This window comes from Schistocerca americana, chromosome 2, assembly GCF_021461395.2.
Source record: "Schistocerca americana isolate TAMUIC-IGC-003095 chromosome 2, iqSchAmer2.1, whole genome shotgun sequence".
Classification (NCBI taxonomy): Eukaryota; Metazoa; Arthropoda; class Insecta; order Orthoptera; family Acrididae; genus Schistocerca; species Schistocerca americana.
This window is the reverse complement of record NC_060120.1, coordinates 1,002,933,508-1,002,958,859: the sequence shown is the minus strand read 5'-3', so window position 1 is coordinate 1,002,958,859 and position 25,352 is coordinate 1,002,933,508. Positions and strand designations below refer to the sequence as shown.

Here is a 25,352-nt window from a genome sequence, read left to right as displayed (position 1 = left end):
CATAAATTTACAGAGTTACAACGTCTATTATTGTGCTGACCAGTACTTCTCAAAAAGGTTCTGTAGGAGACAATAGTTGTACTAACGCGTCATGAGCTGGCTGCCAAGAGAGTCACATTTATAACAGTTACGTGGAATGGCGGTTGTTAACGTCCGTGTATGTTAGTGCTTTGCTGTAATTTAATTCGATGTGGTTCCTTTGTCATTCTCAAGTCAGGTGATGATTAGGAAACTGCTACTGCATCGCACGCTGGTGGCCTTCCTTGAGATCTCCGGTACAATCACCTTGCGACCTCTACACTCTCCTACAGCAATGCCGCCAAGGACGAAGGTTACGCGACGCCGAAATACTTTCTCCCGTCTCTGCCGGACGTTAGACACGTACTTAAGCGGGAGCAGCGACCACAGAGCCACACCACACCCACCTCCCCCGTTGCCAGGACAGCTGCAGCAGTCGCCCGAGATGCAGAGTGTCGCCGTCCTCGCCTGCCTGCTGGCCGCCGCCCACGCCGGGATCGTAGCGCCGCCCCACCTCCCTGCGGCTCCAGCGCCGGCGCCGGCCCACGCCGTCGTCTACGACCACTACGCGCCGCCCAGCTACAAGTTCGACTACGCCGTGGCCGACTCGCACACGGGCGATGCCAAGACGCAGTTCGAGCACCGCGACGGAGACCGCGTGACCGGCGCCTACAGCCTCATCGACGCCGACGGCACGACCCGCATCGTCGAGTACACGGCCGACGACCACAACGGCTTCCAGGCGGTCGTGAAGCGCGTCGGACACCCGACGCCGGCGCCGCCCAGGGCCGTGGTCGTGGCCGCCCCTGCTCCGGCACCCGCCGCCCACGCGCCGGTGTACGCCGCCCCCGCCCCTGCTCCAGCCCCTGTCGCCCACGCTGCTGTTTATGCTGCCCCTGCCGCCCACGCTCCGGTGCATGCCGCCCCCGCCGGCCACGCAGCTGTTCTGATCGCCCACGCTCCCGCCGCCCACGCATACGCGTACCCGGCACCAGCGCACGGTCCCGCGCCTTACCACGGGTAGGCGTGAGCCCATCAGAATTCATCGTTTTTCTCCGCATAGTTGTCCGTAAGAGAGTTGTATGTTTACATAAACGACCCGTCGCCATCTCGCATACCAACTTCAGCACTGTTGACTCATCACTCTTTTATCGTCCATTACCATGTATTTTCTAAAATGAACATGTACTGTAAAATAAACTATATTTTCTAAAGTCTGTTGTTAAAATTTATTTACTACTTTTTGCTGGTGGTCTTGCGGTTCTAGGCGCTACAGTCCGGAACCGCGGGACTGCTACGGTCGCAGGTTCGAATCCTGCCTCGGGCATGGATGTGTGTGATATCCTTAGGTTAATTAGGTTTAAGTAGTTCTAAGTTCTAGGGGACTGATAACCTCAGATATTAAGTCCCATAGTGCTCAGAGCCATTTGAACCATTTCTTTTACGCCAGCGTAACGGGAGAAATTTTTACTACTTTATTCCGCTTTATGCAGGTAAAGGTAAGGTGTTTTTCTTAGTTAGTCCTAAGTGTAACTCAATATAAAAGTTAAACAACACAGTACATTTTGGTAAGAATGGGCTACAGATTTGGTAACAATGGCGTGCAGATTAATCCACAGCGTAAATTTTTCGTTGCATTGAAGTACAAGCCTTATTAATGCTTTGTAATGGACAACATGGAATTCACTACATAGAATGCAAGAACTTGGAAAAATAACCACGTCGAAAAGATTTTGATACTGTTTCTGTGGTGCTCATAAAAAGGAGGACAGCGTTACTGATATTTCTCAAATGGATTTAAGTAGATCACTGCTTCCAGAAACCAATCAGCTCCATTCGAGCAAAGAACGAAAGCTGTATCTTCATTCTAAGTAGGGTAAATGAGTTACGTGGAAGTTCACATTACCGTGTGACAGACGAAGTCTGAGTAAAAGAGATTATGTAACTTGTAACATTTATGTCTTACGTGAGGTGTGATGTTTATGCCTAACAAAGAACCGTTCTTTCAAGTGATGTGCTGCCTGCGTATCTGAATACGTGTATCTGTTTATTCACCTGACCCTGTTTTAAACAGTCTGTCTACTAGGAAGACAGCAATACCAGTAAACCAAAACTAATTAAAACCTGTGTGCGATAATGACAAATTAGAGATCTACTCGATCTTACTACAGCCCTGTAAATTTGAATAAGTACAAAAGTGGTCCCTGTGGGAAAATTCATAAACTGTGTTGAAATAAATTTCTTCCCTGATATTTGTGTTGCCTTAGATAACGCGTTGTTCTGCACTACTAAACTAACTACAGGTGCAGAAGCCAAAATGCAAGATATTTGACTGAGACACATTTAGAATTTGTTTAAATAAAAACGACTTGGAATTGGGAGGCGGAATATGACTGAGGATAATGACTGTAATATCTTACGTGAAAATCTTACTATATTGTGAAACTGACTTGCAACTGTTTAAGCCATATCATCAAAATTACATTTACGCAGATAAATGATCTTTACAAAAAAAATACAATAAAATATTTGGGGTTACATACAAAGCTGGTCTTATTAAAATTCGTTCTACAGCAAAGCCCATAAATAAATGAATATTGATTACCTTATTGTGGATCGATGTAACAATACGTCGAAAGATTCTTAATCAAAATTTCATCTTTGTAGTATTTTCTTAATTAATTTTACTTCAGATCTTATTTCCTCCCTAAATCATTAAAACACAACACTGAAATTATTACACTGAATATTTAATACTAAGCGACTGCCCACTCCGGAGCATCGAAACAGACACTAACAGCCTCTGACGCGCTACTCCAGCTCCTCCTGAGCAGCAACTGCCTACTACTGCGCGACCTAAGCTCTTTGTTACACGTACTCTGCCTCAGCGATAGCTGCCTCGCAGCATTCAATCACACGTGTATCGTTGTAATCGAGATATCGCTTATGCTCGTGGAAAATGTTAAAATTTACAGTTTTCATTTCGAACTTAGAAGGCCAAAACTGACATAAATCCTGTCGCAATGACCCAGTATATTTGTGTTAGGAAAAAAACAAGCTCTTTATGAAGATGTGAGCTGAAGGAAGTCGCAAGCAGTGAAGGGATAGCGTGATATAACCAGTGATCAGTCTTAATATAAAGAACGTTGTGTAATGAATTTTTCGTGCATTCCGTATAATGCTTCAGTTATGCATCAGACATATTGCTTCAATTTGTTTACTGTGACAAAAGCTTGCACTACTTTTATTCGATCCATTTTCAACCATTTTGAGATTGAGAGCTGACTTTAAAAGAATAGAGCATATTACTTCGAACGCTACTTTCTGTTGCATTTTTCTGTGTGTGAGCTGTCGCTCCTTCATTGTCTGTCTTACGTGCACCGTATTTCACAACAATACCGCTTCTGTAGCTGGGATCGCTAGCGCACGCCTGTCTGACGGCACCTGACTAGGAGGTAAACTTGTTTCGAATCCTTTTTGGTCAAAGAAATTTTCACTGCGTGTATTCGGGTGGCAAGGGAAGGAGTTGTGGTAGCATTAACTCCCGATTACCAAACGTTACTCCAATGATCTGGGTTAAATTCCAGTCCCCTCCTGGAGTGAGGACATGTGATACTGTTGATGGTGATCAGTTCGTCGAATGATAAGTCGGCGGGCCCTTGGTGCTATTTCGTAGGAATACACTAGCAAGACACATTTTCTCACACACCACGAGGAAAGTGGCTAACGCACGCGGAGGAGGGAAACTCTTCACGATTAGGCGGCTAGTTTCACCCATACGCTGACTCAGCCAACAATGCCATATAGTTAATTGTTTCCAGAACGAAATTTTCACTCTGCAGCGGAGTGAGTGCTGATGTGTAACTTCGTGGTATAAAACTGGGTATCGGGCCGAGACTAGAACTCAGTATTGCATTTCACAGGCGAGCGCTTCACCGACTGAGCTTGCTAGCGCAAGGCAAATGTCCAGAGTTCGAGTCGCGGACTGGCACACAGTTTCTATCCGACAGGAAGTTTCAACTTATTGTTTCTTTTCTGTCACAGTCTTTTCTGTCGTGTCACTCTTGTTCTATTCATTTTGGAATGTTTTAAGTAATTACTGTGGTCTCACTGCTTGCACGACTCATGGCTTCGTTCAGTTTCTCACTTTATGCTAATAAAACTACTCCATTACAAAATTAGTCTGCACATAATACTTATTTGTGTTACACAGGCCGCTAACTTCGGATGAGATGGGAGACACAATGGTTAAGACTCTGGTCTTGAACAAACCAGGGACTGTTTTGTATTATTTCCACAATAATTATAGGTGACATGGGCATCCGTAGAATCTTTTCCAGGAGGAGGCAAGCTTCAAAACTTGCCAGTTTTTGTATAACTAATTCCACACACCTCTTCGCTGGTCGTGGGGCTCAGTTCAAAACCGGACTCATCACTGAAGACAATGATCCAAAGAGATTCTAGGCCGAAGACGTGTCTGGAGATGCCCCGGGCAGCGATGGGATACCAACCTGACTGTCGATAGCCATGCGGTCCGACAACCAAAATTGATGGCCCGGAGTTTCATTTCTTTTCGTAGCAAGACTTCTTTGGTTGTCAACCGCCGTAATCTTACAGCCCAGCGGTACGTCGACAATATTCTACGTCCCGTTTTGTTGCCCTTATGGCAACCCATCCTGGGCTTCCATTTCAGCAAGATAATGCCCGGCCGCACATGGAGAGAGTTTCTACTGCTTGTCTTTGTGCTTCCCAAACCCTACATTAGACAGCAAGGTCTCCGGATCTCTCCCCAGGTAATAACGCTTAGAGCATTATGAGCAGGGCCCTGGAGCCATCTTGAGCATCTAATGCGCCCACTGTGCAGAATTTAGCACGACATCCCCCAGAAGAACATTTAACAACTATGTCAATCAATGCTAAGTCGAATAACTGCTTGTTAAGGACCAGAGGTAGGCCAACAGGTTATTGACCTGCTCAATTTGTGAAGCTCTCTCTCTCTCTTCAATAAATCATCCAGTTTCTCTGAAATTGCAATTATTTGTTTGTCTGCACATCACACCTATAGATTTCCATCTCATTCGAATAATTCCCTCATGCTCCGTCCTTTTTTGTCTTAGAGTGTATATTTTTTTCCAGAGTGGTCTAATACACACATCAAAAAAAGTTTTCCCTCACCCCAATTCCCAGAACTCCTGAAGATAGACACTGATTATGGGTACTGTATCACAGACACAGTCCCTTTGACTGTTCAGAGATGTCACTAAACCCGCCCAAAGGTGTAAACAACCATGCATGAGCAGCGCCTATTAGACCAATTCCAGTCATTCCACCAGGAAGGAGGTACACAGCTCGTGTTGTCTGTAGTTCAACAATGCCTAGACGGTCAATACCGCGGTTCGAACGCGTCCGCATTGCTACTTTGTGCCAGGAAGGGCCCTCAACAAGGGAACTGTCCACGTGTCTCAGAGTGAACCAAAGCGACGTTGTTCGGACATGTAGGAGACACAGAGAGACATGAACTGTCGATAAAACGCCTCGCTCAGGCCGCCTAAAGGCTACTACTGCAGTGGATGACCGCTACCTATGGATTAGGACTCGCAGGAACCCAGACGGCAACGCTACTATATTGAATAATTCTTTTCGTACAGCCACAGGACGTCGTGCTACGATTCAAACTGTGCGCTATAGGGTGCATAATGCGCAACTTCACTCCCAACGTCCATGTCGAGGAATTCCACATCCTAGATTTCCAGAAAGCCTTTGACACAGTTCGCCGCTGCAGACTGCTGACGAAGGTCCGAGCATACGCTTTAGATTCATAGATATGTGGGTGACTCGAAGATTTTTTAAGTAACAGAACCCAGTGCGTGCACCTTGGCGGCGAGTGTTCATTGGAGATGAGGGTATCGTCTGGAGTGCCGCAGGGAAGCATGATGTGACCGTGTCAGACGTTGTGGTCTCCTGACCTTCATTCCTTACATATTCCGCCCTCACAATCATATCTGCACATCAAGACGCTTCATTCGAACCCAAACTCGATAAGATAAAGTCAATGTTGTATGATTTCATGTAAACGATATGCAAATAACAAATAAATCGCAAGTGCACACCGATATTGAAATACTCGAGGCTGGCGTACACACACACATTCAAGACATGACGGTCACAAAAGCTTTTTGTTCGGGAGAGGCAAACCGTATGCCAGGAGGCCGGTCTCTTCAGAGGACGAGTCAACCTATCTACGTCGGTCGGCGACCGCTCGTAGAGCAGACAGCGTTTGTCCGAGTGAAAGGGAGAACGACCCTGTGTTCGGCTTAAAAGTAAATTCCGCTACATTGTGTGGGAGCACCCAGCCTACGCATTCTTTACAAACATAGTACGAAGTTTCAGAGGTTTTCACAGGGAGACAGCAAACGCCAAACGCCGATGCTACAGATTTCCGGATTGGTCGTCTTAAACGAAACGTCGTTCCCCCGTTTTAGAAATGCAATGTTGATTGGCAGACGATATTCCTGACGCCTTGAGCTGAAGGAGTAATGGAAGAGACCGAAAGATATACCCCTTCACGTCTGACGTGGAGAGGGGCTGCTCTTGGAGCAAGAACACGTAACGAGAGGGTGTGCGCTCGTACGTGTACTCAAAGAGCGAGGAACAAGTCTCTCTTCAGTACTTCACCGGGAGAGCACCTCTGTCGAGAGTGAATCAGAGTGCGACTCTATATTGAGTCCTTGCGATTAAGTGTTGTTCACTGTGTTGGCCGCCACGCTTACTGTGCGATGTGAATGGACAGAGTTATAATTAAACGCCTGCGAGCGAATTTTTGAGTGGCATCGCGGTGGACTGGTTATCTGACCGGTGTACCACGCCAATAGTTAGATGGCTCTGAGCACTATGCGACTTAACTTCCGAGGTCATTAGTCGCCTAGAACTTGGAACTAATTAAACCTAACTAACCTAAGGACATCACACACATCCATGCCCGAGGCAGGATTCGAACCTGCGACCGTAGCGGTCACGCGGTTCCAGACTGAAGCGCCTTTAACCGCACGGCCACACCGGCCGGCCGCCAATAGTTAGACTAGGGGCGAATAGGAGTCCTTGACTTCATCAAGGCATAGGGAGAGTTTGATTGGCGAAGGTCAATCCAGATAGAACGAGAGTTATCTTATTTGTCAGCAGCGAGCGGCACAGACAGCAGTCATCGCAAAATGGTTCAAATGGCTCTGAGCACTATGGGACTTAACATCTGTGGTCATCAGTCCCCTAGAACTTGGAACTAATTAAACCTAACTAACCTAAGGACATCACACACATCCATGCCCGAGGCAGGATTCGAACCTGCGACCGTAGCAGTCCCGCGGTTCCGGACTGGGCGCCTAGAACCGCTAGACCACCGCGGCCGGCAGCAGTCATCGCAACTTACGGTATTGTGCGCGACAGCTCTTGCGAGGCCCATATTTCCTCCACAACAGTACACTTCACTGCATTTCACACGCGACAGCCTCGACCGTACCTATCAACATTCTAATGTATAATTATTCAAGTTGAGTTGGCACGGCTCTCAGCCATTCTGCCAAGTCAATAACAATCTTAAACTTTGAATAAGAATATCATTAGCGAATCCTATCCTTAAGAGATAACTTCACATTCCGAAAAGAACCCGGAAATAACTTGTTCAGTTCATAACTAAAAGTGTCATTCTGATTTCTCAGAATTTTTGCAAAAAAAATAATAATTTTCGTTAGTTTCTTTTTTTTTTTTACACTAACTAGCACTACTCCAGTACCCAAGTATCCCAGTAGTTACGTAAGAAATTTTGTGAATTTTTGTGTCATTTCCTTACAGCGGACGACTCTTGAAGATATTTATTGCTGAAAGTTTTTCAGGCACTTCTCTTTACAACGTTAGGAGCGTGTGTCTGACTTCAGTAGTAGTGTGGGGGTGGAAATTGCATCTTGCAGGAGCCACAGGGTAAAGGGTACATCTCAGATTAATCCGTTGCGCAGAATGACAGATAACACCCACTCGCCCACAACCGCTTTTATTTTCTGTAGATGGCCTGGTGGACAGGGTGAGCAGCAATTTACAGGAGTTTGCTGATGATGCTGTAATGTACGGAAAGGTGTGTCTGGTGTTACAGTGTGGAAGGAATTACGGAAACGGCCGTCATTCATACACTACAAATTGGAATTGTTGCAAGCCTTGAGAGAAAGTGACAACGAAAAATGATCTGAGTTTTGTGTAGAGACGATGAAACTTCCGGCAGTTACACGTTAAACACAGGCGTGTGCAGGGATGCCAACCCCGTTAAGAAGATTTGAAACGACAGACGATGTAAAAGAAAATTCCCAGACGGCGATTTGCGCGATTCAGCAAAAGGTGTATCGAGACTGCTTTCGAAAGTGGAAACGGCGTTGGGAGCGGTGTATCAATTGTGGAAGAGAGTATTTAAGAAGACACCTACAACAAGTAAAAGCTAAGTGTAGAAAAGTTTTGTGGACAAAGTTCCGGAATTTTCTGAACGGACCTCGTATTCACCAGGGACAACAGGATTTTTCCACAGTCCACTCAGGGTACCGCTTCTCTAAGATTTCGCGACAGCGTTTCACTGTAACAACGTCCCCTTTATTTGAACGATTCCCATTCAAGTTACAATAGCTTCTCCATTACACTTTCGTGAGGGTAGTACCTATCAGTTGCGATTTCAAACCTCCATCTGCGAAATCGATCGGTGTCTTACCGACCTTACAAGGAGCGCAACCATACTGCGAAGAAATTAAGTTAATACGTTAGCCCTTTCTTTACCCTCAAGTGTGTCACTAACGTGTGCGCAATCAGAATCCAGTACCGCACCGTAGGTGTCCTTCCTCGAGTTCTCGGGTACATTCACCTGGCGACCTCTACACTGTCTCAATGTGCGGCCACCGAGGTCTAAGGTAAGGCGACTTTCTCCTCTTTCAGCCGGACATTAGACAAGTAATGTCCGCCCCCGGTAGCTGAGTGGTCAGCGTGACAGACTGTCAATCCTAAGGGCCGGGGTGCGATTCCCGGCTGGTTCGGAGATTTTCTCCGCTCAGGGACTGGGTGTTGTGTTGTCCTAATCATCATCATTTCATCCCCATCGACGCGCAGGTCGCCGAAGTGGCGTCAAATTGAAAGACCTGCACCAGGCGAACGGCCTACCCGACGGGAGGCCCTAGCCACACGACATTTCCATTTCCATTAGACAAGTAATGAGGCAGGAGTAGCAGCCCCTAGCACTGTACACAACCACCTCCTCATTACCAGGTATGCCAACAGGTTTCCGACCAACCCCAAGCAGCAGTAACGGTGCATCCTGTAACTTGTCTCGCGTGCCGAATTTCACCGAGAGTGGGTGAATCCGGCCGTCAGTGTGCCGACAGACGAGAATAAACGTTTCGGTGTGTCTTCAAGAAGCATAACGTGAAATGTCGGCTTTACAATTGGCATGAGCTGCGCTGAGTATATAGTTTCCCGTGGCGACGTTCTATTAAATGCCTGCCCTATTGTAGAAAGAAATATCACTATATTCGACACACAGATCCACATCCAGATCTGCAGATCACGAAGAAATTGAAGAAATGTATGATGAAATCAAAGAAATTATTCAGATAGTGAAGGGAGACGAAAATTTAGTAGTCATGGGTGACTGGAATTCGGTAGTAGGAAAGGGGAGAGAAGGAAACGTAGTAGGTGACTATGGATTGGGGCTAAGAAATGAAAGAGGAAGCCGTCTGGTAGAATTTTGCACAGACCACAACATAATCATAGTTAACACTTGGTTCAAGAATCAGGAAAGAAGGTTGCATACATGGAAGAAGCCTGGAGATACTGACAGGTTTCAGATAGATTATATAATGGTGAGACGTAGATTTAGGAGCCAGGTTTTAAATTGTAAGACATTTCCAGGGGCAGATGTGGACTCTGACCACAATCTATTGGTTATGAACTGTAGATTAAAACTGAAGAAACTGCAAAAAGGTGGGAATTTAAGGAGATGGGACCTGGATAAACTGACTAAACCAGAGGTTGTACAGAGTTTCAGGGAGAGCATAAGGGAACAATTGACAGGAATGGGGGAAAGAAATACAGTAGAAGAAGAATGGGTAGCTTTGAGGGATGAAGTGGTGAAGGCAGCAGAGGATCAAGTAGGTAAAAATACGAGGGCTAGTAGAACTCCTTGGGTAACAGAAGAAATATTGAATTTAATTGATGAAAGGAGAAAATATAAAAATGTACTAAATGAAGCAGCCAAAAAGGAATACAAACGTCTCAAAAATGAGATCGACAGGAAGTGCAAAATGGCTAAGCAGGCATGGCTAAATGTAAGGATGCAGAGGCTTACCCCACTAGGGGTAAGATAGATACTGCCTACAGGAAAATTAAAGAGACCTTTGGAGAAAAGAGAACCACTTGTATGAATATCAAGAGCTCAGATGGAAACCCAGTTCTAAGCAAAGAAGGGAAAGCAGAAAGGTGGAAGGAGTATATAGAGGGTCTATACAAGGGCGATGAACTTGAGGGCAATGTTATAGAAATGGAAGAGGATGTAGATGAAGATGAAATGGGAGATCTGATACTGCGTGAAGAGTTTGATAGAGCACTGAAAGACCTAAGCCGAAACAAGGCCCCGGGAGTAGACAGCATTCCGTTAGAACTACTGATAGCCTTGGGAGAGCCAGCCCTGACAAAACTCTACCATCTGGTGAGCAAGATGTATGAGACAGGCGAAATACCCTCAGACTTCAAGAGGAATATAATAATTCCAATCCCAAAGAAAGCAGGCGTTGACAGATGTGAAAATTACCGAACTATCAGTTTAATAAGTCACGGCTGCAAAATACTAACGCGAATTCTTTACAGACGAATGGAAAAACTGGTAGAAGCCGACCTTGGGGAAGATCAGTTTGGATTCCGTAGAAATGTTGGAACACGTGAGGTAATACTGACCCTACGACTTATTTTAGAAGCTAGGTTAAGAAAAGGCAAACCTACGTTTCTAGCATTTGTGGACTTAGAGAAAGCTTTTGACAATGTTGACTGGAATACTCTCTTTCAAATTCTGAAGGTGGCAGGGGTAAAATACAGGGAGCGAAAGATTATTTACAATTTGTACAGAAACCAGGTGGCAGTTATAAGAGTCGAGGGACATGCAAGGGAAGCAGTGGTTGGGAAGGGCGTGAGACAGGGTTGTAGCCTCTCCCCGATGTTGTTTAATCTGTATATTGAGCAAGCAGTAAAGGAAACAAAAGAAAAATTCGGTGTAAATATTAAAATCCATGGGGAAGAAATAAAAACTTTGAGGTTCGCCGATGACATTGTAATTCTGGCAGAGACAGCAGAGGACTTGGAACAGCAGTTGAACGGAATGGACAGTGTCTTGAAAGGAGGATATAAGATGAACATCAACAAAAGCAAAACGAGGATAATGGAATGTAGTCGAATTAAGTCGGGTGAAGCTGAGGGAATTAGATTAGGAAATGAGGCACTTAAAGTAGTAAAGGAGTTTTGCTATTTGGGGAGCAAAATAACTGATGATGGTCGAAGTAGAGAGGATATAAAATGTAGACTGGCAATGGCAAGGAAAGCGTTTCTGAAGAAGAGAAATTTGTTAACATCGAGTACAGATTTAAGTGTCAGGAAGTCGTTTCTGAAAGTATTTGTATGGAGTGTAGCCATGTATGGAAGTGAAACATGCACGAGAAATAGTTTGGACAAGAAGAGAATAGAAGCTTTCGAAATGTGGTGCTACAGAAGAATGCTGAAGATTAGACGGGTAGATCACATAACTAATGAGGAGGTACTGAATAGGATTGGGGAGAAGAGGAGCGTGTGGCACAACTTGACTAGAAGAAGGGATCGGTTGGTAGGACATGTTCTGAGGCATCAAGGGATCACCAATTTAGTATTGGAGGGCAGCGTGGAGGGTACAAATCGTAGAGGGAGACCAAGAGATGAATACACTAAGCAGATTCAGAGGGATATAGCTTGCAGTACGTACTGGGAGATGAAGAAGCTTGCACAGGATAGAGTAGGCGTGGAGAGCTGCATCAAACCAGTCTCAGGACTGAAGACGACAACAACAACAACAACAGATCCACTCCTGTATCTGCAGCTGCAAAGCAGAGAGGACTGTTACTGCACATTATGTCTTTTTTCCCAAGGGATTATACTATCCCGAACTAGTCCCGAACACCCTGATACGAAAGCGGTACGACATTGGTATGTAATCAATACAATGTTGCGCAAAACTGAAGAACGAAAGTAACTTGCGCATGATGTGCCACTGCTAAGTAACATAGCTCGATGAACCTTGCACTGTACAGAGAAAGAAGTGTTACGCTATAGTACAGAAGACAACTGAAACGAATAGGCAATGAGACGAACCGAAATGACATATTTATTCAAAGACACCGCGATTTGTGATGGTCCCCTGGACATTACGAAAGGTGGGACATGGCTCTTAATAGGACGTTTGATCACAATGCATTCATTTACTGTACATCTAGTGCGTACTCCGCAAACCACAGGACGGTGTGTGGTGGAGTGCACTTGTACGACTACTAGTCCTTTCCTTTCGTGTTCCACTCTTAAACAGAGCGAGGAACAAAAGACTGTCTAAAAGCCTCCGTACGAGGCCTAATTTCTCGCATTTATCTTCACAGTCTTTGTGCGAAATGTAGGTTGGCGACAGTGGCATCGTTCAGCAGTCAGCCTCAAATGCCGGTTCTCTAAATTTGGGCAACAGAATCTTGCGGAAAGAACGTCGTCTTCCCTTCAGGGATTGCCAATTGAGTTCACAAATGATCTCAGTAACATTTGCATGCTGGTCGAACCTACCGGCAACAAATCCAGCAGCACGCCTCTGAATTGTTTCGATGGTGTCCTTTAATTCGACCTGGCGGGGATCGAAAACACTCGAACAATACTCAAGAATAGGTCACACTAGCGTTCCATACGCCGTCTCTTTTGCGGATGAGCTACGCTTTCCCAAAGTTCTCCCAATAAAACAAAGGCAAGCATTCTCCTTCGCTACTACTAACTTGACGTGCCAATTCCATTTCATATAGCTTTGCAACGCCATGTCTACAGGTAGATATTTCATCTAAGTTACAGAACCAAGCTGCACCCTGCCAATGGCGCATTCAAATATTACAGGATGGTTTTTTTCCTATTCATCCGCGTTAACATTTTTCCTCATTTAGAGAAACCTGCCAGTCATCACTCCAACTAAAAATTTTGTCTAAGTCGTCTTGTATATTCCTACAGTCATTCAACGACGACACCTTTCTGTACATCACAGCGTCATCAGCAAACAGCTGTAAATTGCTCTCACCCTGTCCGCCAGGCCATCTGCAGAAAATAAAAGCGGTCACATCACGCTTTCCTGGGGCACTCCAGACGATACCCTCGTCTCCAATGAACAATCACCGTCTAGTTGCACGCACTGGGTCTGCTACTTTAAAAAAATCGAGCCACCCACATATCTAGGAATCTAAACCGTATGCTCGGACCTACGTCACTAGTCTGCATTGGGGAACAGTGTCAAAGGCTTTCTGGAAATCTAGGAATTGCAATTCGCCTGCTATCCTCCATCTATAGTTTGTAGGGTATCATGCTGAGTTTCGCACTAGTACTCATGGTTCCATGCTGGTCACAATGTTGGTAATGAGCTCTTGAGGTATGGCGTACCATTCCTTCATCAGAGCGGTTAACAACTACCGAATGGACGCATCCCACAGGTGCAAGATGGGATTTAAGCCAGGGAACGGGCTGGCCAGTCCATTTGTAACACACCCGGGGGTACAAATGGCGGGGGGTCTCATAACTAGTAGTCCTTTCTCGTTTCGCGACCGCGCGCACTGTCCACACCACGTACCTGATAATCCCATGGCGGTCGTATTGTTCTGCTCCACGCTGCTGACCTACCTGCCTGAAATTATGTATCTAAATATGCCAGCAGGTTAGGGGAGCCACTCAACGTCAAACACAATACTGTCCTACGTCTGGTATGTAGATCTATATTCTGAGGCGATATGAAAATCGAAGGTTGCACTGTTTACACTCTAAGTCACAAGTGTTTATGCCAACTTCTAGATACACTAGTGGCCATTAAAACTGCTGCACCACGATGATAACATGCTGCAGACGCTAACTTTAACCGACAGGAAGAAGATGCTGCGATATGCAAATGATTAGCTTTTCAGAGCATTCACACAAGATTGGCACCGGTGGCGACACCTACAACGTGCTGACATGAGGAAAGTTTCCAACCGATTTGCCGTACACAAACAGTAGTTGACCGGCGTTGCCTGGTGAAACGTTGTTGTGATGCCTCGTGTAAGGAGGAGAATTGCGTACCAGCACGTTTCCGACTTTGATAAAGGTCGGATTGTAGCCTATCGCGAATGCGGTTTATCGTATCGCGACATTGCTGCTCGCGTTGGTCTAAATCCAATGACTGTTAGCAGAATGTGGAATCAGTGGGTTCAGGAGGGTAATACGGAACGCCGTGCTGGATCTCAACGGCCTCGTATCACTAGAGTCGAGATGACAGGCATCTTATCCGCATGGCTGTAACGGATCGTGCAGCCACGTTTCGATCCCTGGGTCAACAGATGCGGACGTTTGCAAGACAACAACCATCTGCATGAACAGTTCGACAACGTTTGGAGTAGCATGCTTCAAATGGCTCTGAGCACTATGGGACTTAACTTCTCAGGTCATCAGTCCTCTAGAACTTAGAACTACTTAAACCTAACTAACCTAAGGACATTAAACACATTCATGCTCGAGGCAGGATTCGAACCTGCGACCGTAGCGGTCGCGCGGTTCCAGACTGTAGCGCATAGAACCGCTCGGCCACTTTGGTCGGCCAGCAGCATGGACTATCAGCTCGGAGACCATGGCTGCGATTACCCTTGACGCTGCATCACAGACAGGAGCGCCTGCGAACCTGGGTGCACGAATGGCAAAACGTCATTTTTTCGGATGAATCCAGGTTCTGTTTACAGCATCATGATGGCCGCATCCGTGTTTGGCGACAACGCGGTGAACGCACATTGGAAGCGTGTATTCGTCATCGCCATACTGGCGTATCACCCGGCGTGATGATATGGGGTGCCATTGGTTACACGTCTCGGTCACCTCTTGTTCGAACTGACGACACTTTGAACAGTGGACGTTACATTTAAGATGTGTTACGACCCGTGGCTCTACCCTTCATTCGATCCCTGAGAAAACGTACATTTCAGCAGGATAAAGCACGGCCGCATGTTGCAGGTCCTGTGTGGGCCTTTCTGGATACGAAAATGTTCGACTGCTGCCCTGGCCAGCACATTCTCCAGATCTCTCACCAATTGAAAACGTCTGGTCAATGGTGGCCGAGCAACTGGCTCGTCACAATACGCCAGTCACTACTCTTGATGAACTGTGGTATCGTGTTGAAGCTGAATGGGTAGCTGTATCTGTACACGTCATTCAAGCCCTGTTTGACTCTATGCCCAGGTATATCAAGGCCGTTATTACGGCCAGAGGTGGTTGTTCTGGGTACTGATTTCTCAGGATCTATGCACACAAATTGCGTGAAAATGTAATCACATGTCAGTTCTAGTATAATATATTTGTCCAATGAATACCCGTTTATCATCTGCATTTCTTCTTGGTGTAGCAATTTTAATGTCCAGTAGTGTGATTAACCGTCCACTATATCACTTGGACGATCGTACGTGTAACCGAACTCGGCGCGGATGATTGTTAATGATGCTCGCCAAGCATACACAGGTTTCTTTTGGTACCAGTCCTCCTTGACAGTAGTAATGATATAACACTGCTCATGAAGTTAAATTACAGTTCACAGTTCACAACTGTACGCGCGTGCGCGTAACCGCCGCGGCGCGGCTGATTGTTGATGATGCGGAACGCGATGACCGAACGCACTTTCTCACGCTCGCTACAGGACACTCTTGATTGCACTCTTTTATGGTAACTAATTTTTACTGATTCTCCTTAGTTCTTTCTGAGGGACCGAACACGGCCCGGATAATTGATGCTATGCGACACGCAACGATAGGTTACACAAATACGTTATAGGCGGCACGGCTCATTTTTAATTGCGTCATTACCCACTTTCCTCTGAATCACTTCCATATTTCATCACCTTACTGTAATTCCACGTGTAGTAACACTTGAACTTCCATAATAACAATGCCTCTCACATGCAGAGCTACCACAACACAACATAACGCCGGACCCGCGGGACTGCTACGGTCGCAGGTTCGAATCCTGCCTCGGGCATGGGTGTGTGTGATGTCCTTAGGTTAGTTAGGTTTAAGTAGTTCTAAGTTCTAGGGGACTTATGACCTAAGATGTTGAGTCCCATAGTGCTCAGAGCTATTTGAACCATTTGAACCACAACATAACGGTTCCGTGTCCCGCGCTCGAATCTGCAAAAGCGCTGCCCGCAAAGATACTCCGCAACTAAGCCAACGATATGACAATAAGCTTACACGTTCAACGAATAGCCTGCCGTTCCATGAGCTCCTCCATCTGTGCTGTTCGATGCGATCGCGCATTGTCATCCATGAAAATGAAGTCAGGGCCGAACGCACCCCTGAAAAGACGCACATGGGGAAAGAGTAGTGTGACAAAATAGCGTTGGCCGGTGAGTATAATATGTTTAAAGATTTCGAGCTCAATACGCCAATGCAGTATTATGTCTCCCCAAGCCATGACACCTGGACCATGAAAACGATCATATTCAACAATGCTCTGTGTACCCTCATATGGCAAGAGGTGGCAGCAACACACTCAGGAACACTGTCAGTCATTTTGAAACTTCTGTTGATGCTGTTAGCTCAATTTAAAGTCACCCTGAAGATAGTGGCTTCAGCAACAGCACATCTGCGCAAACCCTGAAGTTACCTAAAGAATACAATGTTGAGACAACGGTGAAAATATAAAATTTAACTTGTGGGAAGCGAGAAGCTTGATGTCCGAAAATTGGAGGTAAGAAACTTGCAGAAATGGTGTAATCATAAACATACCGAACAAATTTGGCAACTGTGGACGTTGGAATCCGATGTGGAGAGTACAGGGGGACGAGGAATGAAAAATCTCAACAGCAGTATATACAGGGTGTTACAAAAAGGCACGGCCAAACTTTCAGGAAACATTCCTCACACAATAAGAAAGAAAATATGTTCTGTGGACATGTGTCCGGAAACGTTTACTTTCCATGTTAGAGCTCATTTTATTACTTCTCTTCAAATCACATTAATCATGGAATGGAAACACACAGCAACAGAACCAGCGTGACTTCAAACACTTTGTTACAAGAAATGTTCAAAATGTCCTCCGTTAGCGAGGATACATGCATCCACCCTCTGTCGCATGGAATCCCTGATGCGCTGATGCAGCCCTCGAGAATGGCGTATTGTATCACAGCTGTCCACAATACGAGCACGAAGAGTCTCTACATTTGGTACCGGGGTTGCGTAGACAAGAGCTTTCAAATGCCCCCATAAATGAAAGTCAAGAGCGTGGAGGCCATGGAATTGGTCCGCCTCTACCAATCCATCGGTCACCGAATCTGTTGTTGAAAAGCATACGAACACTTCGACTGAAATGTGCAGGAGCTCCATCGTGCATGAACCACATGTTGTGTCGTACTTGTAAAGGCACATGTTCTAGCAGCACATCTAGAGTATCCCGTATGAAATCATAACATGCTCCATTGAGCGTAGGTGGAAGAACATGGGGCCCAATCAAGACATCACCAACAATGCCTGCCCAAACGTTCACGGAAAATCTGTGTTATTGACGTGATTGCACAATTGCGTGCGGATTCTCGTCAGCCCACACATGTTGATTGTGAAAATTTACAATTTGATCACGTTGGAAAGAAGCCTCATCCGTAAAGAGAACATTTGCACTGAAATGAGGATTGACACATTGTTGGATGAACCATTCGCAGAAGTGTACCCGTGGAGGCCAATCAGCTGCTGATAGTGCCTGCACACGCTGTACATGGTACGGAAACAACTGGTTCTCCCGTAGCACTCTCCATACAGTGACGTGGTCAACGTTACCTTGTACAGCAGCAACTTCTCTGACGCTGACATTAGGGTTATCGTCAACTGCACGAAGAATTGCCTCGTCCATTGCAGGTGTCCTCGTCGTTCTAGGTCTTCCCCAGTCGTGAGTCATAGGCTGGAATGTTCCGTGCTCCCTAAGACGCCGATCAATTGCTTCTAACGTCTTCCTGTCGGGACACCTTCGTTCTGGAAATCTGTCTCGATACAAACGTACCGTGCAACGGCTATTGCCCCGTGCTAATGCATACATCAAATGGGCATCTGCCAACCCCGCATTTGTAAACATTGCACTGATTGCAAAACCACGCTCGTGATGAACACTAACCTGTTGATGCTACGTACTGATGTGCCTGATGCTAGTACCGTAGAGCAATGAGTCGCATGTCAACACAAGCACCGAAGTCAGCATTACCTTCCTTCAATTGGGCCAAGTGGCGGTGAATCGAGGAAGTACAGTACATACTGACGAAACTAAAATGAGCTCTAACATGGAAATTAAAAACTAAAATGAGCTCTAACATGGAAATTAAGCGTTTCCGGACACATGTCCACATAACATCTTTTCTTTTTTTCTTTATTTATGTGTGAGGAATGTTTCCTGAAAGTTTGGCCGTACCTTTTTGTAACACCCTATATATATATATATATATATATATATATAATAAAATAAAAAGAACTGTACGATAATGCCTCACACATTAGCGTGTTTTCTTTACTTACAGTGTCACCAAAATTTTAAGATCCGTGAATAATTCCGACGTCATTCTTAGGTGACTGAATAGTCTTCTAGAATCAAAAAATTCGTCGCTGAGGACGCGAGGTGACATCCTCTCCTTCTCCTGTCTCAAAATCAAACACATTTGTTCTTTTTGTGTTTTACTGATTTCAAACAGACAAGCTTGAACTCCGACGTTACCAACGTCCATGCAACAAAATTCGTTTCGGCGACGAAAATAGAGCTTCGGCACGCACAAAATGTCAAAACTGAAGTGTACACTAATGTCGTTGTGTAGAAAGCCATTTATGCAACGCTGGTTTCAAGAAACGAGTTTCGGAACTCAGTGTCTGCGAGTAATCTTGGCATAAATGGACAGATCTGGAGGCTGTGTCGGAATGTTGTTTGCAAAATATACATTATTTTCGCTGAAAGCTGTAACTGGCAGTTCCTAATGGAAAACTAATGTATCTACAGGTCCAATGAACCGCTAGCGTAATATCAATCTTTGTAGTGAAAATGAAAAGCATTTGCTTCATTTCCTCTCGTATGATACAATGAAATGCTTGAAACTGTAAGAACAGGGATTGGTCAGTCTCTTTATCGGGTACGAAATATTCTGCCGAAGAAGGCTGCGGTATCCATGTTCTTCACTGACTGTTTCTTATTCGGTACTCAAGTATGTAAGACGAGCTACTGAAGAACTTCGTTATCTTATTAACTGGAATGCAGTAGGAAATATGCGTAATGTGATTTAAGCTTCCCTTCTTCTTCTCAATAACTTGGTAGCAATCGGAAACATTTTCTCGCGCTCAGTAATACTGTTGTAGTGAAAAGTATGTAATCGAAGTGTATGCGAATGTTCCTGCTGGATGTGTCCGTGTGTGAGAAACAGATTTTGGAGAGACGAGCTGGATAGGGTGTGTTGGATTGTAGACTCACGAGATGATTGCATTTCATTCGATAGGAGCCTTTTCACCTAACTGAGGAGCTACTTGATTGAGGAGTATCGGCTCCAGTCTCGAAACTGTCATACGGCCAAGACAGTGGTGTGCTGAGCACATGCCCCTCAATATCCACATCCAGTGACTCCTGTGGGCTGAGGATGACACGGCGGCCGGTCGGTACCATTGGGCCTTCATGGCCTATTCGGGCGGAGTTTAGTTTTCGTTTTTTTTAATAGCCTTTCTACACAGGATACAGAAATGTGAAAACTGTATATCTGCTGCTGGCAATGAATGGAAGTGACGTCGCTATTGATGAATTCAGACAAGAAGTAATTCTCATGGAGTGCTGGAGAAAGCACAAACAATGCAGGTCGCTCCATACAACAGCTGTAGGCTACGCTGACATTTGTATTAAGTATGATAATCACCAGAAACGATATAAAATGGGGCGTAGAAAATAGCTTAGTCTTTGGCTAGGCTTATTCAACCTTTTGTTTGTAACGTCTGATAAGCATCACCTGTGGTTCGATGTACCTCGTCGGAAATGCCGTATTATGAGCAGACCCGATCTCTTTTCACATCTCTCACATAACAGGTAGTATAGGAGACGGGAATCTACACAGGGTGTTACAAAAAGGTACGGCCAAACTTTCAGGAAACATTCCTCACACACAAATAAAGAAAAGATGTTATGTGGACATGTGTCCGGAAACGCTTAATTTCCATGTTAGAGCTCATTTCAGTTTCGTCCACCTACGCTAAATGAGTACGTTATCATGATTTCATACGGGATACTCTACCTGTGCTGCTAGAACATGTGCCTTTACAAGTACGACACAACGTGTGGTTCATGCACGATGGAGCTCCTGCACATTTCAGTCGAAGTGTTCGTACGCTTCTCAACAACAGATTCGGTGACCGATGGATTGGTAGAGGCGGACCAATTCCATGGCCTCCACGCTCTTGACTTTCATTTATGGGGGCATTTGAAAGCTCTTGTCTACGCAACCCCGGTACCAAATGTAGAGACTCTTCGTGCTCGTATTGTGGACGGCTGTGATACAATACGCCATTCTCGAGGGCTGCATCAGCGCATCAGGGATTCCATGCGACAGAGGGTGGATGCATGTATCCTCGCTAACGGAGGACATTTTGAAGATTTCTTGTAACAAAGTGTTTGAAGTCACGCTGGTACGTTCTGTTGCTGTGTGTTTCCATTCCATGATTAATGTGATTTGAAGAGAAGTAACAAAATGAGCTCTAACATGGAAAGTAATCGTTTCTGGACACATTTCCACATAAAATATTTTCTTTCTTTGTGTGTGAGGAATGTTTCCTGAAAGATTGGCCGTACCTTTTTGTAACACCCTGTATATTAGGTTATCACTTAGTGGAAGGTTTATCCAGTTTGAAGAAGTGCAGTTTATGACAGCCAAAGATGCGTCTACATGCGGTGTGTGATATGAGTGTGGTCATGATATCTGAGCAATCTGTATGTAGTGATCATTACTAACCGACTCTGAGTGTGAAACGATAATCAGTGCAAGACGCGCGCGTCAGAGGATGTTGGAATTACTATATCAGCAGTGTCTTTACAGAAACAATATTGCCACATATGTAAACATCTCCACAAGACTACTGCAAATTATTGGCGATGTGGAGCTTCAGGCATTTTCCTGTGCACAGCATGAGTTCAGCAGCTGATGAGCAATATCATATCCCATGACTTCCGGGCTCCATGTACAACTGTACAATAGAAACCCGACGTTATGAATAACATCTTCTACACTCCTGGAAATGGAAAATAGAACACATTGACACCGGTGTGTCAGACACACCATACTTGCTCCGGACACTGCGAGAGGGCTGTACAAGCAATGATCACACACACGGCACAGCGGACACACCAGGAACCGCGGTGTTGGCCGTCGAATGGCGCTAGCTGCGCATCATTTGTGCACCGCCGCAGTCAGTGACAGCCAGTTTACCGTGGCATACGGAGCTCCATCGCAGTCTTTAACACCGGTAGCATGCCGCGACAGCGTGGACGTGAACCGTATGTGCAGTTGACGGACTTTGAGCGAGGGCGTATAGTGGGCATGCGGGAGGCCGGGTGGACGTACCGCCGAATTGCTCAACACGTGGGGCGTGAGGTCTCCACAGTACATCGATGTTGTCGCCAGTGGTCGGCGGAAGGTGCACGTGCCCGTCGACCTGGGACCGGGCCGCAGCGACGCACGGATGCACGCCAAGACCGTCGGATCCTACGCAGTGCCGTAGGGGACCGCACCGCCACTTCCCAGCAAATTAGGGACACTGTTGCTCCTGGGGTATCGGCGAGGACCATTCGCAACCGTCTCCATGAAGCTGGGCTACGGTCCCGCACACCGTTAGGCCGTCTTCCGCTCACGCCCCTACATCGTGCAGCCCGCCTCCAGTGGTGTCGCGACAGGCGTGAATGGAGGGACGAATGGAGACGTGTCGTCTTCAGCGATGAGAGTCGCTTCTGCCTTGGTGCCAATGATGGTCGTATGCGTGTTTGGCGCCGTGCAGGTGAGCGCCACAATCAGGACTGCATACGACCGAGGCACACAGGGCCAACACCCGGCATCATGGTGTAGGGAGCGATCTCCTACACTGGCCGTACACCACTGGTGATCGTCGAGGGGACACTGAATAGTGCACGGTACATCCAAACCGTCATCGAACCCATCGTTCTACCATTCCTAGACCGGCAAGGGAACTTGCTGTTCCAACAGGACAATGCACGTCCGCATGTATCCCGTGCCACCCAACGTGCTCTAGAAGGTGTAAGTCAACTACCCTGGCCAGCAAGATCTCCGGATCTGTCCCCCATTGAGCATGTTTGGGACTGGATGAAGCGTCGTCTCACGCGGTCTGCACGTCCAGCACGAACGCTGGTCCAACTGAGGCGCCAGGTGGAAATGGCATGGCAAGCCGTTCCACAGGACTACATCCAGCATCTCTACGATCGTCTCCATGGGAGAATAGCAGCCTGCATTGCTGCGAAAGGTGGATATACACTGTACTAGTGCCGACATTGTGCATGCTCTGTTGCCTGTGTCTATGTGCCTGTGGTTCTGTCAGTGTGATCATGTGATTTATCTGACCCCAGGAATGTGTCAATAAAGTTTCCCCTTCCTGGGACAATGAATTCACGGTGTTCTTATTTCAATTTCCAGGAGTGTATTTTGCGGCTTAAAATGATTAAAAATGCGTAATCTGTGAACCGTTCTGGGATGCGAGATGTAGATACAGAAAACAGAAATATTCCAGCTGACGTATTTAGTATTCTGCAGGATCCCACTCCAACGCTTTCACACCCTTCTTTTCTACATCATAACATTGTTACAAATCCTGATCTTAGAGCTGTAGTGTCATGGATAGAGGGTATTCTCATGATTAAGAAATATGATCTGTTGTATTTTTCAACTAATAATGATCGTTAGTATATTTGTTGTATATTTAACATACTGCAATCGATGGAGAATAAATCCTTTTATGCAGTCTACTTTAAATAATTAAAGCATTATATAAATTAGATGGAGACAAAGAAGTCCATTGTGTGAAGTACTTCATTTCTCGTCAGTTGCTGTACTACATTCTTTCTTTCTTTTCAAATTCTTTTTATAGTATTATTTTAATTCTGTTGCTTAAAACATTTATATTCTTTTTTACGACCATATAGTCCTCTCTTTGGTTTCGGCAGACCAATGGCATAAACATTGGTGTCAGACGACAAAAATCACAACATGAATTAAAAATGTACTGAAGTCGGTGAAAAGATATTAATTATTACCTTTCGTTTATTATTTATCTTTCCACATAGGTAAGCGAATGGATGTTAACAAATTCTTCTAAATGTTAGTACTTCAAGATCTTGCTGTAACGATGAACTTGTACGTAATGGCGCACTATAGTTTCCATTCATTAAACTGCTGCCACTGGCGGACGAGCTGTTAATGATTCTTATCTAACTACTTTGCTTATCAGAGGTTGAAAATACCGCTTCAGTTTTTCTGGGCTCATAGGCAGCACACTGCGCCTGGTACACGCGGCGCTCGGGGACCACAGCACAGCTACGACACCTGAAGATGAGATTCTAACAGTCCGAAACCGGTCGTGTGAAAATAAAGAAATTTGCAACGGAAGCGGTATTTTCAACCCCTGCTAAAATGCTCAGTTGCGGATGTTCTTCCAAAAGGATTGTTTGTACTTTGGTAACATCTTCGTGAAGACGGAGACAAAAAAAAATGAATCCACGGTGAATTATTTTTATGAGCTGTGGATTACGTTATAGCAGATTGTGTCAACTCATTCTTAAAAGCTTTACTTATTTCAGGATTACTGATTTGATTGATAAGAACTTCGGAGGCAGAAGGTGAAACGATATTGCAGCTACTGCTGCTGTGCAATATTCTATCGCTATTGATCACCACGAGCGCAAACGGATATCTGAATCCTTAGCTGTTGGCCTTTCTGGAAAATTTGGAGTATGTCTCGTACATTCTCTTCGGTGACCTCTACACTCCCTCAGAAAGCAGTCCCCAATGACGAAGGTAACGTGACAGAGGATACTTTCTCTCGTCCCTGCCGGACATTGGACACGTACTTAAGCGGGAGCAGCGAACGCAGAGCCGCACCACACCCACATCACCTGTTGCCAGGACAGCTGCAGCAGTCGCCCGAGATGCAGTGTGTCGCCGTCCTCGCCTGCCTGCTGGCCGCCGCCCACGCCGGGATCGTAGCGCCGCCCCACCTCCCTGCGGCTCCAGCGCCGGCGCCGGCCCACGCCGTCGTCTACGACCACTACGCGCCGCCCAGCTACAGGTTCGACTACGCCGTGGCCGACTCGCACACGGGCGACGCCAAGACGCAGTTCGAGCACCGCGACGGCGACCGCGTGACCGGCGCCTACAGCCTCATCGACGCCGACGGCACGACCCGCATCGTCGAGTACACGGCCGACGACCACAACGGCTTCCAGGCGGTCGTGAAGCGCGTCGGACACCCGACGCCGGCGCCGCCCAGGGCCGTGGTCGTGGCTGCCCCTGCTCCGGCGCCCGCCGCCCACGGTCCAGTGGACGCCACCCCCGCCGCCGTCCCTGTCGCCCATGCTGCGGTCCACGCCGCCCCCGCAGCCCACGGTCCCGTGTACGCCGCCCCTGCTCCCTCTCCCGTCACCCATTCCGCTGTTTACGCCGCCCCTCCCGCCCACGCGCCGGTGTACGCAGCTCCCGCTCCCGCCCCAGTCTCCCACGCAGCTGTCCTGGCCGCCCCCGCTCCTGCCGCCCATGCGTACACGCACCCAGCACTAGCACACGTTGCTGCAGCCCACGGCAGCCACCTCCCCTACCATGGGTAGAACAATAACATCGTGTACAACGACAAGTCAGCACCCTGTATCAAACCACTACGTAAAAATGACAGGAGTTTATAATTTTCGTTATTGTTGACTCGTCATTACGTACTAATGATTCAAATCCTGTACTGTAAAAGCAAGTGGTGTAAAATAAACCATAAATTACAAAGTAA

The 25,352-nt window shown here is 46.3% G+C and overlaps 1 protein-coding gene across 1 annotated transcript; it reads left to right on the top strand.

The window, feature by feature from the left end:
- The first annotated feature begins 426 nt into the window (after nt 1-426).
- On the top strand, nt 427-25,352 carry LOC124594600 (calphotin-like). Its single transcript, XM_047132973.1, has 2 exons — nt 427-1,039; nt 24,355-25,352. The coding sequence occupies exons 1-2, from the start codon at nt 464-466 to the stop codon at nt 25,180-25,182; spliced, it is 1,404 nt and encodes a 467-aa protein (XP_046988929.1). The 5' UTR covers nt 427-463; the 3' UTR covers nt 25,183-25,352.

Excerpts from the sequence above, each read along its gene's own strand:
- LOC124594600 (XM_047132973.1), top strand. The coding sequence starts at position 464 with ATGCAGAGTGTCGCCGTCCTCGCCTGCCTGCTGGCCGCCGCCCACGCC. Across the intron at positions 1,040-24,354 it reads GTCCCGCGCCTTACCACGGG|AAAGCAGTCCCCAATGACGA; the intron begins TAGGCGTGAGCC and ends ACACTCCCTCAG.